At 45.1% G+C, this 18,258-nt stretch overlaps 1 protein-coding gene across 1 annotated transcript in view; it reads right to left on the bottom strand.

Annotated features, from left to right (window-relative positions):
- Positions 1-13,862: 13,862 nt before the first annotated feature.
- LOC142470277 (uncharacterized) overlaps positions 13,863-18,258 on the bottom strand; it is a 37,104-nt gene continuing 32,708 nt past the window's right edge. Inside the window, exon 3 of the mRNA XM_075577217.1 lies at positions 13,863-13,925. Within this exon, the coding sequence (XP_075433332.1) occupies positions 13,863-13,925 (63 nt within the window). The remainder of the gene's footprint in view (positions 13,926-18,258) is intronic.

Here is an 18,258-nt window from a genome sequence, read left to right as displayed (position 1 = left end):
CCTCCCCAACACATACAGTACAGTAATGGACAAAATAACTATTATTCAGATATAGATAATAGCGCATTTACCCATTAAAAATAAAACATTATTCAGCCAGCATAAAGTAAATAAAAGCGCTACTTACCCCTGCTAGGATGAAGGCCGTCCTCATCGCCGTCCTCCACGTCATTGTCCTCCGTGGGCACAACATTACAATAAAAAAACTAACTAATGGCCACTAACCCCTTAATCACATTAGCGGTTAGTAACCGCTATAGTAATTAAGGGGTTAACCACCCTGCCCCGCTACCCACCTGGGACGCCTAACCACCATTCCCGGGGCAACTATCCCTGCCCACCGCTACCCATTTATTGGTGCAATGTTAAACCATGGCCATAGTTTGCCACGATAGCAATGAATGGGCAATCTACCAATAAAAAAAAATGCACTCAATAAAATTAATTACATTGCATTACAAAAAAATGCAGATAAACAAATTGATTGGCACAGTGGTACACCATGCCCATATAATATGGGCATGGTTTGCCACAATGGCAATGAATAGGCAAGCAAAAAAAACCAGGCACAAAATAAAACACATGCCATTTAAATAAAACAAGCATTTCACAATAAAGCCATTGATTGCGACTGTGGTAAACCATGCCCACACTATATGGGCATGGATTGCCACACTGACAATGAATGGGCAACTGTAACAGGGACTTATCCTATGAAGAATCTTGCCTCTAATCCAGCAGTGTGCTGGTTGATTGCAGGTGTGCAATCAACCACTTCACCTGCCTAATCACAGCTCTGTGAAAAAACGTGTTCCCAGAAACAGGAAGGAGATTTTCCTCAGTACACAAGGGTGCTGACAAGAGGAAAGAGGTCTTGAGCAGAAAGGCTCTGCTGAAATCAAGACACCCAAAGACCTAAATTCCTGGACACAGGGGACCCAGGAACCTACCAGAGACTAACATGAAGGGACACCTGCTTTAAGGTATCTCTTGAGACTTTGGGGAATAGGGTGGTAATGGGATTATCCCTCCAGCCCTGGAGAAAGGGACCGGGGAAGTAAGTTAGCCCTTAAACAGGGATAGGCGTTTGTTGTTTTCATATGTTTTGCTGTGTTAAAAGGGACAGGCGCAATAAAGCCTTATTTTAATTTCACCTTAAAAACGGTCTCCATTGCATACCTCTGCACACATCTCTTACAGCAACCTACAAAAAAAAATAACACAAAATACAATACATACCAATTAAATAAAAAGAAGCATTTGCCAAAAAATGTGTTGCTTGTCACTGTGCTTATCTACAGCCCTAAAGGGGCATAGATAAGCACATTGGCAGTCAATGGGCACCCTAAAAAAAATGCACAATTAAATAACATACAATCAATCTTACCACTGATGTCTTCACCCCCTCCTACGCGAGCACCAACTCTTGACCCTCAACGCAATGCTCCTCAACAGCCGATGCACAGAAGTTTGTGATCAAATCTTTATTGAAGAGACGTCTCCCTGGTGAGTTCTTCATTCTTTTCAGCTTTCCTTCTGTCTTTTTTAGTTATAATCCAATGGGGCGGATGTTGATTGGTGCAGGTCTATGTATTATGAAATGTGCGGTTTGCGTTACTTTTCTTGATTCTCTTTGTGGCATAGGTCATCTTTTGTTTAGCGCAAGATACTAGCGCAGCGCGCACCAAATTCTGCAACAGTGGGAATACGCTTAATAAATATGTTTCATTTCAGACAGAAAAAAAATCGACTTTTCTGACATAGACCTCTCTTGATACACAGATCTCTTTCTTGATACGCAGACCACATAGAGAGGGAGGAGGAATATGTATAGCAGGGGGGCGCAAACTTTCTTCCCTGCGCTCCCCTGCCGGCGGTCCCCTCACCTCTGCACCCTCCCTCTCCCCCGCTATGGCGTCATGTCATCACGTTTCCATAGCAACGTGACGTCACATGATCTCGCGGCGTCATTTGATGCCGCGTTGCCATGAAGCCGCCGGAGGCAAGGTAAGTTAGGTTTACAGAGGCCCTGCAGCTCCCCCGACACTTAATTTAAGTGCCTTCGGGTTAGCGTGTGGGGCCTCTGTAAACCATGCACTCCCCCGCACTCAGTCTCGCGCCCCCCAGTTTGTGCACTGCTGATGTATAGAATAAGAGGTAGCTATCATATAATTGTAGGGTTTATCCCAATTGTCAGAATTCACTTTAGAAAAAACCCCTATACTGAAAACTGTTGTCTTAAAACAAACCCACTGAGTCAGAATCCGTCAAACGCAATATGTGTAGCTCAGTGTAGCTAATTAGGGAAGAATCTATTACAATGGGAGACATAAAGCCAGCGGTGTGTAACATCGCCGTGTTATCGGAGTTGCCATCCAATGACTGTAATCTAATGAGAATTTCCTCCCACGTGTCCCCATTCGTCAGAAAGGGATTAACCCCTATGCTGCCTGAGAGGCCAGCAATGCATTACTCCGCTCTTTGGCTGCACAGGGGTTAAGATTCCCAAGTCTTTATCCTGTATTGGATTGTGCTAACCCTCTCCTCACTGTGCCCTTTATCAGTATCTTTCAAGTACCCAAGGGCTGCAAATAGGTCAGCCTTCCAGCATATCCCAATTTGCATATGCACAGCCGTAATTACTTTTAATTGGAGAGGAGACACTTTGCATATGATTTGCATGTTCTAGGAAATGGGCCTGTGTGTAGCCCTTGAAGATCCAAGTTGAGAGACGCTGCATTAAACAGCTCCCAAGCCCGTTGTACTTGCTACAAGGAACCATCAGGTTACTGAATTTGCATTTATCACAAACTCTTAGCAAAAACTCTCCCTCTTTCTCTGACTAAACCGTATCCTCTTGCGTTTCTATGTATATCTTTATTTATATAAGGCACCCATGTTACAGCAGTAATACACGTGACATAATAATAGGAATATGTGCTTCAGACATACAAATAAACATTATAAAAAGAAGTCCCTGCCCTGAAGAGCTTACAATCTAAGAGGCCAGCAACGCAGCAACATTTGCTCACGGTTGGCGACGAAGAGATACATTTTTTCCACTTTCTCTTGCGCCGCCATCAAATCCATAAAGACAAGTGATTGCCTAATATTTGATGATTAGTTTAGTGAAGATTTCATTCTGACAGCATACTCTGTCACTTCTCTCCAGATTTAGTGGAATAAAACTTTCATTAACAGGATCATTAGCACAGCCTGATTTACTTCTGCACACTTTGCATTACATGTTTCCCAGAGCAGCAGTTGCAATGCAATTGAATTTCCAAGCGAAAGGTAGCTCCATTAATTGCTTCTGCATAGTGCCTTTGCTATATAATTGAAGGCTGCAGTCTCTCCTACATTACACCGTTTCTACTGAACGAGCGGCTCAGTGAGTAAAGGCGCTGACTCTGAAAACCAAATGGAGCCTGGTTCAAATCCTGCATCAGCTCTTTGTGAACTTGGGCAAGACACTTATTATCCAGACACCAAACAGATTGCAAGCTCAGCAGAACAGGGGCTGTATCTGTAACATTGTAGGTGCTGTACAGTGCTGCTGTACCATGTGAGTATCAAGGGGAGAAAAACACTATGAAATATATGTATTATTCTTACTGTATAAGTACAGGATGTATTTGGATTGTGGATCTTGACTGTAAAAGTTGCAGGTTACTGGCCTCTCAAGCAGCAAAGGGTTTTACATCTACAGATTACTTTAAACTATATCTATCTAGCTCAGTCTTCAATTTCACCTGTGCTGAAGCAGCGATATCCTGAAGACCTGTTGCTGGCTCCTTGAGGACTGGAGTAGCCCGCCCCTGCCCTAGGGTGACAGATGTTCCACAATATGTCAATACTGTAGGTGTAATCACTGGAGGCAGCTAGAAATCTTGCTTATGTTGCCGTGCACAATCATTCCATGTATAGGAGAAATGGTTCTTGAGTCTTCACGCTAAGCATACTGATGTACTGAGTGCCACCCGAACCCACTGCACCTCTGTTTGATCGTGCTTGCTGCTCCGTCGGAGTGTTCATCCCGCTCCTCCCCCAAAAATGAGTATTTGCCCATGGAGTACTTGGTCCTGTACATCAGAGGGCCTTGGCATGTCAGAGGTTTAGCAAAAAGTCTGAAAAGCTAGAACAGGACTTTCTTCTCCCTCTGATGGGAAGTCATCTGGCCATTTTAGTTTTAGAAGACACCGGTCTAGGAGAACTCCATTTCTATGATACTGTATCCAAATCAACATTCTTCCCAGATATAACGTGAGCTCCTGTAGATATACATGTGTACATTTTGCATTGGGTTCATAATATGAAACATTGGTGCCATTCCGTTAAACATTAAGTGCCATATTTCCTAAATGGTGCTGAGCCGAAAGGCACCTTATTGCCCATTTTCTTAGCAGCCCTTAGTTATCAAGGCTATTAATCTCAATGCCCCTTATTCAATATACTGCTTGCAATTGTAGGAGATTGAAGCTCAGTCCCACACGTGCATTAATGTGTGTTAGGCACAGGAACACAGTAGGCTCTGAGTGGGAGAGCGGATCCCGGTGGCTGGAGTCTTTGCCAAGCACAGGGCGTAGCAGTTGAGATGAGCTGTGCAACATAGGCCTGGATCAGGAAACAGGCAGAGCGTAGTAGGATGAGGGAGGTGCAAGGTCAGAGCAGGACAGGCTGCGAACAAGAGCAATGTCCGACAAGCCGTGGTCAGTAGGTTGCAGGTCACAAACAAGGTAGCAAGGCTGGAACAAGATGGTACAACCAACTTGATCTGGCAACAGGGAGCAGGAAACGCCCAGCTTTTAAAGGAACCCAAGGGGAATATCAAATAGGCTCATTGGTAGCAGGTGCAGCTGTAGCAGACTGCGAGCTCAGGAATATACTGGAGCAGCAGTGGTGCTGTCCAGCAGCTGATTTAGCTCAAGGCAGGAGCCACTGACTTGGAATGCTGAGGTCGTGGGCTCAGATTCTTCAGGGCCTGACAATGTGTGTGCTTGGAAACTCTTTGGGTAATCCTAATGTAGCACAGTCTCCCCCACCCTATGGGAGATATGGCGGCTACTGTGTGTGTAGTGGTTTACCTGTGGCTCACAGGAGGCCTGAGCCTCCGCTGCTTGGAGTCTGGGGTGTACCTGATCCATCTGGTGACAGCGCCTCCACCTGTGTGGGATCGTACTATGTTGGATAACCCCGTCACAGGACCCAATGCAATAATACACACACTGAAAAAGATAACGGTTTACTGCATGTATGTAAAAAAGGAACAACAATATAACACCCCCACCAAATAGGCCACGCACGGCCGTAACCCCACAGTGTCCTCCAACACAAAGTCCACACTCGGATGGGATATCCCGCCAAAGTCCTGATGTGCCCCTGGGAACCCAATCACCCTGGTGTCCACAAGAGTCAACACCCAATGTGTGCGACAGCGCTGCCCACAACCTGTGTTAAAGGATACCTGCCGGGTACTCCAGCACCCGGTAGCGCGACTGAAGATAAAGGGCTGTCCGGTCCCACGCCGTCGTGATCAGCGATGAGTCCTCCTCCACATGGGGTGGTGTCCAGCTGGAGGGTCCCACCCTGAAGAGAGACTCTTATCTGTGGGGTGATCTGGTCCCAGACCACCGGATTGCCTGTTTGCCGCTGTGTCCCTCACACTTGGCACTACAGGGGTAGTATCCCTATCTAATGGGCCTGTCCCTGCAGCAACCACAAGCTTCGGGGAGTCGGGACCTAGCTGGGGCCTATGGGGGTCTCTGGTCTAGTGCAGGGGCCACAGACTCCCTGCACACACACCCTATACCCTTTCCTTGTCCCAGCTCCTACTGGCGTGGTCTCCTCAGCATACCAAATGTATCAATCCAGCTGCTCCATAATCTCTGCAGCCCTATTAGTTGTCTGGCTGCATGTGATCTATCAGCCCCGGTGCATGATGGGGTTTGTAGTCCCCGCAGAGCCTATTATGTATTTGCGACCTCTAGGAGGTCCTCTGCGCATGCGCAATCCACTGCGCATGCGCATGCACTCTCAAGATGGCGGAGCCCTGCAAAGGGAGCCTCCGGCAACTCAGTCGCCTCCCTGACACTACCGCATCGCTCCGTTGATTCCCCCGCTGTAGCGGAGGTAAGCGGGGAACCGGGGAGGAACCGGGGATATAGGCTATACTCTCCCCCTGGTGAAAGACCAACGACCCCGCTTGGTGAAGAATGTAACACATAACCACAAACAAAGAAGTTATATAATGAAAATGCATTGTAATATGTATCACATGACATAACTCTACATCAGGTTATACATTTCCATGAACATCACTATGACAGACTTGACTTTACTGCGAGACACTAACTAAGATGGGGTTAATAACATGTCCTACATTTAGCATTCAACATCCTATTTGGTTTTGCTGCATTACATTTTGCCAAGTCAGATATTTTGCCTTTGGGAAGTTTTAACTCGTTGGCCAATGCCCCCGGCGAATACTTAACAGCGAGACAGTCGTCTATTTGTACAAATTAATTAGTAGCAGAGATATATTTCAAGTGATTTACAACACATGTCTCTTTTTTGTATGTCACTGTGTATGCCTCCCCCCCTCCCCCCTTTGTACAGTAATTCAGAAGCCGGGAACACAAGGATACACACTGGTCCCATCAAAAGATATTCTGTGACAATGAATGTTAATCATTTTTTGTTATGTATACCCTGATGCTGATGAACAGAGCTGAGGGATCTTATTTCACTCTTAATTTTATAATGTCTGACAGTGCTGCAAACACAATTATACTCAAAAGCGGTTGGAATCGTCAATTACCTTTTTGTACTTGCGGTTGTATGGTGCATGTAAAAGTTATCACAGATTCAAATTTAAATGAACCTTCTGTCAACACAAACTGATACCAGAAGCAGATTAATTTAAAAAGGTATGATTCTGTCTATTCTGGATCTGATCGACTTAATATATTTTGATAAAGGAAACCATAATCAATCCTACGGCAGTATCATTTACCAAACGCAAACTTGTTCTAATGGAAAACGATGACGGGTTCATGGAAACTTTACACATGTCCAGTACAGGCATACCCCAGTTTAAGGACACTCACTTTAAGTACACTCGTGAGTAAGGACATATCGCCCGGTAGGCAAACGGCAGCTCACGCATGCGCCTGTCAGCACGTCCTGAATAGCAATACCGGCTCCCTACCTGTACCGAAGCTGTGCACAAGCGGGGAGACTATAGAGCCTGTTACACATGCGTTATTTACATCAGTTATACACGTATATGACGATTGCCGTACAGTACTTGCATCGGTAAGTGGAAAAAGGTAGTGCATTAAGTACATTTTCGCTTTACATACATGCTCTGGACCCATTGTGTACGTTAATGCAGGGTATGCCTGTACTAGGGTATATATTCTTCTAACCTGTTACTTTGGAGAGCCTTGTCAAGACACAAAAATAAACAATCCAGAGTGGATGAGTTTGAACATTTAACCTCACCCCCCCATACCCGCTATAGTGCGAAAAAAAGGAGAAGACTTTATTATAAACAAAAATAAGAAGAAACAAGTTAAGCAGATGTGGGCCATGGAAGAAAAATTACAATGTTAAACTATTTTATATCCATTTTGGCATGACAGAATAATATAATTGAATAAATGACGAATCAGGACGCACTTTTTGAAATGTATCAGAATTCCTCTGCATAAGTTTAAGTAAGATCATTTGAATTAGATAGTTATTGTGAACTGGGTCCACACCATATCAGTTGGAAAATATAGATACACATAACAAATACTATGTAATACTACAGTAGCAGATAGCAGAATGAACCTCAATGTTCAGCGCTGGTAGCCTAATAGACACGCGTGCATCACGCAGAGGCGTCGATATTAACCCTATCCATACCGGAGTCCAGAACCTTAAGCACCAAGCAAGCTGTAGCTGTAATGAGTAATGTCCCTAAGGCAATCACATAGAACAGGGATAGGCTGACCACGGCGATCATGAGGTCCCCTGACGGGACGCTTTGGCCAAAGGGTTAAACTAAATGACCCTATTTCAAGAGAATATATAAGTATTTTACTGTGTATTTCTGTCATGTTAGATGTAGCATTGGGCTTCTCTGTCGTATACATATGCCACGCTCAATAGCACTCCATTTTGACTCTTAAATACATATATATATTTTGTGGGGGCTCAGGGGTTCCCAAAAAGAGCTTGCTGGGGTTCTGTGTTTTGTGCCCTGACGGGAACCAGCAGACCCCCCGAAATGCCGGACAAATCCCCTAGTGATGAACAATGTAGCAGCAAACAGTTCAATGAATGTGGTACTCACAAATTCATTTTCAGGTGACTTGAAGACATCCGGTATACAGCAGCGTGCATCCACAGGTAAGCAAGCAGGATTTCTCTTTTTAATTAGGTTATGTTTCAATAAAGTTTTTTGTTATTTTTTCATTTGTCTCCAGTTCCCCAACCTTTTTGCTGTGTTTTTTTCTTCTATCCTACTATGTAATATTAGACTGTATAATATTAGACTGTGTAATACATTTGATGATTTGTTCTTATTGACAAAAGAGTAAAGCAGCTCTTCATAACAATCCTTACAAACCTTTCTACACTTCAGGAGCCGAGTTACCATTAGATTCTTCCCCTTGTGCTTTAAATGTAATTAATTTGTTGGCATTCCACATTCTTAAGTGCCTTATTACCATGACATCCCAACCTCAAAGGCTCCTAGAAGCCCCTCACAGCTCAAGACACTTTCTCTCTGGGGAGTAGTGCCTTATGCTTCTATGGATGATTTTCTTGACATTTCCTGCTCATTTCTGTAAAATGAAAGTCAAGTTACAATTACCACCATCACAGACCTATTCTCCCCCTGCTCCTCCAGCACGGAAATCTATGGCACTGTGAAATAGGCTTATCTAGGAAGTCCCTGGAGAGCACCAATTATTCACATACTTGATCATTTTCTTTAAACTGCAAATGCATTCCCAACTGACTAAAAGTGTGTGTTTTTTTTAATTTATTTTTTAAATATATATATGTATATTCCAAAGAAGGGATTTTAGGAAGACACAAAATAAGTAAATTGAAAAGGTTCTATGCAATGCACCGGGTAACTATAACGTGGGTTTATTATTAGCATCCCTTGTTTTTGCTTTTCCAATGTCAGTACGGTATCCAAGTACAACTGGAAACACATCTCTCAATTTGTGTTTGGATCTGGTTAGCCGCTGCGCTCGATTGCCCCCGAGGAAACGAATGATTTGCCTCTGACATGCCAGGGCTGCGCTGTACCAACTACGCCATTAGAACACTGGAGGGGTTAAGGTCCATGGATTCCAACAGGTCTGTTAACACCTACCGTGCCACAGGTGCCCGCAACACATGGAAAGCTTTCAAAGCATAACATCCACAAAGAATGTTCCTTCTCATAAGCATGTTATGAGCAGCAAAATAATGTTACTGTATAGCTCTAACAATGTACCTTGTATTTCCAGCAAATGTTTTTTTATGCTTAGTCTAATATGTGTTTTGCTTCAATCACCCTATATGCATGAACTAAAACTACAGTGCATCTTGTCTGCGATAAGCTGCCAGTGTGTGTTGATGGGGGGAGGAAATTGACCAGAAACATGTAAAAGTTGCAAACACAGAAGAAGCGCGATGTGATGCAGATGCTGCTTGATGCGTTTGCGTGCTGAGAACGCCAGCATTATCTGCGATCATGTCAGTCAAACAGCTGCACAGTTAGAAGATCGTGTTATATGTTGATATTAATAAGTGTGATGCTGTTAATAACCCCAAGCTGTTGTAGAAAGCAATGGCTGTCTCCAAAGACTTAAAGTCCTATGTACTACGATTTGATTTTCATTTCTTTGGGTGTCTAAATTTCTGCGCTAAAAAGCAATGCAAACCTTCAAAACTGTGTCTTGTGTATGTGTACCTGTCATAAGTTACAAGACCGACTCAAGGTGGGACACGCAGAAAGGAATGGGGTTAGACTGGAAAACATTACAATTAATGCCTTAATCGTGCAGGGACTATTTGTAAGAGCAGGAGGGGTGTTTGAAAAGGGGGGATTTTAATATTAAGTATGGCTGAGTTAATTTTAATAATGAGGTATCAATAGTGTGTAGCAGGGCCACCCCTGGCTACTATTCTACCCAATGGGCTGGCAGTAAACTCTGGTACTATCAGGTTGCCAGCATTTGGTATGGGGGTTTTCCCTTCACCTTTGGTACTGCACTTGAGTGACAGCAGAGGGGTATAAACCCCAGAAGCCTGTTCCTGTGTCCCCACTACCATCTGCGGGCGACTCAGCCCCCCTGTTGCCAGCAGGTATATGCACCACACACCCTGTAATGGCCCCTATCTGCGATTGGGTGGGGAGAAACACCGTTACAAGCGTAAAAATGATCTACAGGCATACCCCGCATTAACGTACGCAATGGGACCGGAGCATGTATGTAACACAGGCATACCCAGCATTAACGTACGCAATGGGACCGGAGCATGTATGTAACACAGGCATACCCCGCATTAACGTACGCAATAGGACCGGAGCATGTATGTAACACAGGCATACCCCACATTAACGTACGCAATGGGACCGGAGCATGTATGTAACACAGGCATACCCCGCATTAACGTACGCAATAGGACCGGAGCATGTATGTAAAGCGAAAATGTACTTAAAGTGAAGCACTACCTTTCCCCCACTTATCGATGCATGTACTGTACGGCAATCGTCACATACGTGCATAACTGATGTAAATAACGCATGTGTAACAGGCTCTATAGTCTCCCCGCTTGCGCACAGCTTTGGTACAGGTAGGGAGCCGGTATTACTGTTCAGGACGTGCAGACAGGCGCATGCGTGAGCTGCCGTTTGCCTATTGGGCGATACGTCCTTACTCACGAGTGTACTTAAAGTGAGTGTCCTTACCCCGGGGTATGCCTGTATGCTGCTACCCGTAGATGATAGAGTTACATGGTGTAGAAGCTGCCAGGTTCCCCAGAGCTGCGGGAGAAACATTTCCCTGTGGCTCTAAGGAAGATGGGAGTTGTAAGCCAGTTAGTAAACCACACTTCTTCGTGGCCACGGTCAGATGTTCCCGGCAGTCTCCAGCCACGTGGGAACGTAAGCCAGGAGATGCCAGCTTTCACACAGACCGCCATGTTAACCAGTGCAATACTGTCGGCTCCCTAAGATAATGAGCATTGTTTTTTTGCCTTTTCCAAAAGGGAAATTAGTTATTAATATCTTCTGTTTTGCTTTTCATCTGTAACTTCCGTGACAATGACCAAAATAAAAAAAATTCTGACATATTAGAAATGGAAAACAAGGTTCGAAAGAGTGGGGATTGCCTGCATATAAAGGGACCTAAAAAGTTAGAAAGGAGCAAACTGCTTTATTTATTTTTAGACAGTTAAGTGATGGGAAAGATGAAGTATTTATAAAAAGGGAAGAACTTCTAAAAGTGATTTTTTTTTTTTAGGCTACGTGTGATTTTAGGCGAGCAGTTAATTCTGATTGCACATTGTCCAGCGTATGATGAAAAGTATCTGGCAGTAAGGAGAGCCATTGTTTTGGAAACTGCTTTGGGGACATTATGATAATTTTCAGACAATCATCCATAATAGTATCATATTGTTTTCGTAGACATTAAAACCCCATGTGATAATGTTTGAAGCCCTGACTGTGAGCGTACTGTATTTACCTGAGTAAATGCTTACAGTTTACTCACCCTTCCCGACCCAATTTTATTTTCTGTACCCCCTACTCCCCCCAAATCCCCCTCTGCCTTCTCATGAAACAAAATGAAACTCAATAAAAAAATATGTTTACCCCACCCCAAATAAAACCTTATGATAATGCTCCTTTAAATGTCTCCATGTTGCTAAGTCAATTTGTTCTGTGACTCTTAAGTCACAGCAAGTGACACACTTTATTGTTTAGAAGTCAGTCTTTGTGCTCTCAGCCGCTGCATAGTGGGAAGGTAATTCCCAGGTCAGACGTCCGTATTTTCTGGTCATTCAAGGTCTTTAACGGACTATATGGGGTTTATAGTGGCTGATTCTTGACCCTTTTTAAGTACTAGATATCAGGACGTTATTTTTCCATTGGGCATCTATTCTGCCATCAACTTGGCATCTGCACTCAAGTGTCTTATGAAAGTTCTAATAACACAAAGTGTTGGCATTACACCCACTTGACAGGAGGCAGCCTAATTAGTAGCGTTGTAATGTAGAAGTCATTTACAAGTGAACATTTACAGTATCTAGAGTTTTATGCTGTTTTTGTGCTGGCGCAAAAATGTTAATGCTTTACAAGGGATAGAATAGTAGAGGGAGTCAACCTGAAAATGTCTGTTACTATTGTTTTCTTAGGGCTGTTATATACTGTGTGCGGCCGTGCGCGCGCGTGCCTGTGCGAAGGTGCGTGCACGTGCCGCACACGTTTAGTATGTATACTGTGGGGGAGTGAGGTGCTGTATGTGTGTATGTATATGTGTGTGTGTGTTTATGTGTAATTTATTATTTATTTAAAAAAAAAAAACACATTGGTAAAAATAAAATATTTACATTGTGCAGACACACACACACACACACACACACACACACACACACACACACACACACACACACACACACACACACACACACACACACACACACACACACACACACACACACACACACACACACACACACACACACACGCATACATATTTATATATACACACACATATACATACATACATTTCAGCGTCGGTAGTGGCGCAAAATCATTCTATTCCCCGCTGTCGGCCGGATGCACGCTCACTGCCGTGCGCGCGCGAGGCCCTTGTATAGAAGGGCTGACTAACCTCAGCCAACTATAAGTGCCGCGCGCGCACACGGCGTAGCGCACGCGGCCACTATATAACAGCCCTTATCTGCCTTCAAGTAAGAATACATTGATGAAAGAGGAGGGAGGCGCAGAAGAAAGAAGAACTGACATTGTGTTGCTTTTCTAAGCAGACTCTCCCAGTGGCCAAGCCAAAAAGAATCCAACCCGTGGTCATTACATACAGTATAAGCCACCTTTCGATGTTACGTAGAATAAGGTAGCAATTTCCTTTCACATTCTTTCAAGGACCGATTTGAAACAGGGTTATAAATACCTTTTCTACATTCTTTACACTCCGACATTAGTAGTACAATATGTTATTAAATATTACAAAAGCAGTGATCACAAAGTCTACTTGAAGTATGGCAGTAATTCCATTTCCCATTTACACTGACCTCCCAGTATTCACCGGCTAGCATCTGATCTCATCATAATCGTGGATGAACCATTTACAGAAGTCCATTTCTCTGCCTGTAATGAGATGCCTATCCTCGGCGAATGCATTTGTACAGTGTGTCCCTGGGAGTTGTGGCCGCACTAACCGGAATTGCATGAGCATAACGTATAATTTAGCATGAACAAATATAATTCACTCTTATTAATGTCTGACTCCCTAGCAGGACTGGAATGCATATCTAAACATTGCTTCTCCCAGGACAAAGCAGTGGCCCAAATCACCATCTTAATGGGAATTTGCTTATGCTGGTTTCCTGTTTTTCTATGAAGTAGTTGGCTTCACATGAGCTGTTTGTTATAGGCCAGAGGTTTCTTTTCTTAGTGCTGAAGGGACCTGCAGGATGAGGGGCTGAGTGAGGGACCATTCAAGGTGTCACTGCCCTTATAACATACCTGGGCAAATGGGGTATTTTGGGGAGGTGATCAGTCTGGCTGCTCGGAAGAGAAGCTCCCACGTGCTTCCTGTATCCAGGGACCAGTCACGTGATCGCTCCTGGATTCACCACGTGAAGTGGAAGTCAAGCGGGTCCGGTGGTACCCTGGTGCGGCTGAACCCAAGGCACTACAAAACCAAAGGGGTTAAACTACGATTGTGCAGATGATGGTAGAAACTCCCATCTGCCACGTAGCCATGTCACACTGTAACGGAGCGCATAATGTCACACTGCCACGTAGGGCATGTCACCCTGTGTGCAGAGAATCATGTCACACTGCCACGCAGTGCATAAAGTCACACTGCCATGCAGGGCATCATGTCACACTGCTACGTAGGGTATGTCACCCTGTGTACAGAGAATCATGTCACACTGCCACGCAGTGCATAAAGTCACATTGCCATGCAGGGCATTACGTCACACTACCACGCAGCGCATAATGTCACACTGCCACGCAGGGCATCATGTCACTGCCATGGAGCGCACCATGTCACACTGCCACGCAGTGCATAAAGTCACACTGCCATGCAGGGCATCACGTCACACTACCACGCAGCGCATAATGTCACACTGCCACGCAGGGCATCATGTCTCACTGCCACACCTGCTCAGTGAGTAAATGTTTTCTATGACCCCCCAATGCTTTTAGATGCTTTGAATGGTCACACTGCCACGTAGGGCATGTCACCCTGTGTGCAGAGAATCATGTCACACTGCCACGCAGTGCATAAAGTCACATTGCCATGCAGGGCATTACGTCACACTACCACGCAGCGCATAATGTCACACTGCCACGCAGGGCATCATGTCACTGCCATGGAGCGCATAATGTCACACTGCCACGCAGGGCATCATGTCACACTGCCACGCAGTGCATAAAGTCACACTGCCACGCAGGGCATCACGTCACACTACCACGCAGCGCATAATGTCACACTGCCACGCAGGGCATCGCATCACACTACCACGCAGCGCATAATGTCACACTGCCACGCAGGGCAACACGTCACACTACCACGCAGGGCATCACGTCACACTACCACGCAGCGCATAATGTCACACTGCCACGCAGGGCATCACGTCACACTACCACGCAGCGCATAATGTCACACTGCCACGCAGCGCATAATGTCACACTACCACGCAGCGCATAATGTCACACTGCCACGCAGCGCATAATGTCACACTGCCACGCAACGCATAATGTCACACTACCACGCAGCGCATAATGTCACACTGCCATGCAGGGCATCATGTCACACTGCCACGTAGGGCATGTCACCCTGTGTGCAGAGCATCATGTCACACTGCCACGCAGTGCATAAAGTCACATTGCCATGCAGGGCATTACGTCACACTACCACGCAGCGCATAATGTCACACTGCCACGCAGGGCATCATGTCACTGCCATGGAGCGCATAATGTCACACTGCCACGCAGGGCATCATGTCACACTGCCACGCAGTGCATAAAGTCACACTGCCACGCAGGGCATCACGTCACACTACCACGCAGCGCATAATGTCACACTGCCACGCAGGGCATCGCATCACACTACCACGCAGCGCATAATGTCACACTGCCACGCAGGGCATCACGTCACACTACCACGCAGGGCATCACGTCACACTACCACGCAGCGCATAATGTCACACTGCCACGCAGCGCATAATGTCACACTACCACGCAGCGCATAATGTCACACTGCCACGCAACGCATAATGTCACACTACCACGCAGCGCATAATGTCACACTGCCACGCAGGGCATCACGTCAAACTACCACGCAGCGCATAATGTCACACTGCCACGCAGCGCATAATGTCACACTGCCACGCAGCGCATAATGTCACACTGCCACGCAGCGCATAATGTCACACTACCACGCAGCGCATAATGTCACACTGCCACGCAGGGCATCGCATCACACTACCACGCAGCGCATAATGTCACACTGCCACGCAGGGCATCACGTCACACTACCACGCAGGGCATCACGTCACACTACCACGCAGCGCATAATGTCACACTGCCACGCAGCGCATAATGTCACACTGCCACGCAACGCATAATGTCACACTACCACGCAGGGCATCACGTCACACTACCACGCAGGGCATCACGTCACACTACCACGCAGCGCATAATGTCACACTGCCACGCAGCGCATAATGTCACACTGCCACGCAGGGCATCATGTCTCACTACCACGCAGCGCATAATGTCACACTGCCACGCAACGCATAATGTCACACTGCCACGCAACGCATAATGTCACACTACCACGCAGCGCATAATGTCACACTGCCACGCAGGGCATCATGTCTCACTACCACGCAGCGCATAATGTCACACTGCCACGCAGCGCATAATGTCACACTACCACGCAGCGCATAATGTCACACTGCCACGCAGGGCATCATGTCTCACTACCATGCAGTGCATAATGTCACACTGCCACGCAGTGCATAATGTCACACTGCCACGCAGAGCATAATGTCACACTGCCACGCAACGCATAATGTCACACTGCCACGCAGGGCATCATGTCTCACTGCCACGCCTGCTCAGTGAGTAAATGTTTTCTATGACCCCCCAATGCTTTTAGATGCTTTGAATGGACACTTTTTAGTTTAATTGCATGGGCTACATTTTTTTATTTTAATTTGCCTAATTAAATCTAATAAACAAAAAGAAAGATTGCCGTTTGCCAGGCATACAAAGTAAGAATAAAACCCTGCACAGGGAGTGTTGGCTTTATATGGCAAAGGGAGATAAAATTACTTGCCCAAGGTCACAAGGAGCCGACACCGGGAATTGAACCACGGTCCCTGATTCAAACAAACAGTGTCATGTTTCAGTAAGTGTCTTTACTCACTGAGCCCTTACTTGCCTAGCCCTTACTCACTGTGCCCTTACTTGCCTAGCCCTTACTTACTGAGCCCTTACTTGCCTAGCCCTTACTCACTGAGCCCTTACTTGCCTAGCCCTTACTCACTAAGCTCTTACTTGCCTAGCCCTTACTCACTGAACCCTTACTCACTGAGCCCTTACTCACTGAGCCCCTACTTGCCTAGCCTTTATTCACTGAGCCCTTACTCACTGAGCCCTTACTCACTGAGCCCCTACTTGCCTAGCCTTTATTCACTGAGCCCTTACTCACTGAGCCCTTACTCACTGAGCCCTTACTTGCCTAGCCTTTATTCACTGAGCCACTCCTTCAGCTCTTAAAATAAAAAAAAAAGAATGAAAGAAATATAAGAACAACTCATAGTAATCCTCTTTTTTTTTTAATTTATTTTTTTACAAAGTTTGAAGTAGCAGTTTTATTTCATTGCGTCCTGGTAAAATAGTTTTTATATGTTTCTCTTTTCCCTGCTTCATCAGCTACTAATGTTTATCTGTTTGTAAACTGATAGCTTCATAATTACTACAGTATAACCAACAATCCTCCTCACGGTTTGAGGACTGACAAACAGTCTTATCTTCAAACTACATTAGTGAGGTGTCAGTGAGCTGCATATAACCTATTAAACATCCCCCTGTCGTTGGTTCAGGTTTGCCCTAGAAGGCACTGCTTCTGTAAGTTATCCGAGGAGCAGATGGAATGAGCCTGGAAGAAGCTTTGTGGATTTGAAGGACGACTTTGCAACTTTGTTTCTGCACAATAATGTTTTCCGAACCCTACATATTTTCAGTTTGTGCTGCCAACGATTTCATTTCTATTGCTAAATGATTTACCCCAGATCTTCAGGATTACTTTTCTGTTATACGGACATGAAATTGTGGGACTGTTTCTAGCCCACAGATCCATGGGAAAAAGGGCTGTTGGTGTGACAAGCCAACACTTGAATTTAGGGTGTTCCTATTTTACCCAGAAATGCTTTTAAGTGTTGCAAGAATAGATTTAATGAAGAAACGGAATATATGATTTTCATTTTAACACCCCTTGGTAATAGTACAGAGAGCACACTTCTTATGCAAATTGAGACCATTAGCCCATATTCCATATCCACTGTACAACTTTGCACCAAATTTGATCTGTTTTATGTTTTGTACTTTCTAGGGTTGCCAAATATGTCTCACTTCTGTACTTGAATGTCCGACTGCCTTTTTATTGGATTACTTCCCACTTGCCTGAGTCTTTCATACCCCAGGTTCAGTACAGCACCACCTCTTATCCACACATTTATATTTCTCTGAACATGCTACTGTATCCTATGTATGCATCAAAAGAAACTGGTTCTCTATGATGTGCTTTGCTAAGTATAACAACTGTCTTCACTCTCAAGGGAAGACTCATTTCACAGTAGTATTTCCACTAGTCTTGTATTACTTAGAATAAAGACGTGATTATCTTTCCTTGTCTCGGTGGTGGTTCCCCTTGTGCTCCACACATGTATGGCTTGAATTTTGTTACCATTCCAGCCCCTTTGTAAGGGAGGAAATGCCACTTGCCC

The sequence above is a fragment of the Ascaphus truei genome, chromosome 19 (genome assembly GCF_040206685.1).
Source record: "Ascaphus truei isolate aAscTru1 chromosome 19, aAscTru1.hap1, whole genome shotgun sequence".
In the NCBI taxonomy this organism is placed as follows: domain Eukaryota; kingdom Metazoa; phylum Chordata; class Amphibia; order Anura; family Ascaphidae; genus Ascaphus; species Ascaphus truei.
Note: the sequence above shows the minus strand (reverse complement) of the source record. Positions and strands in the feature narration are given on the sequence as shown.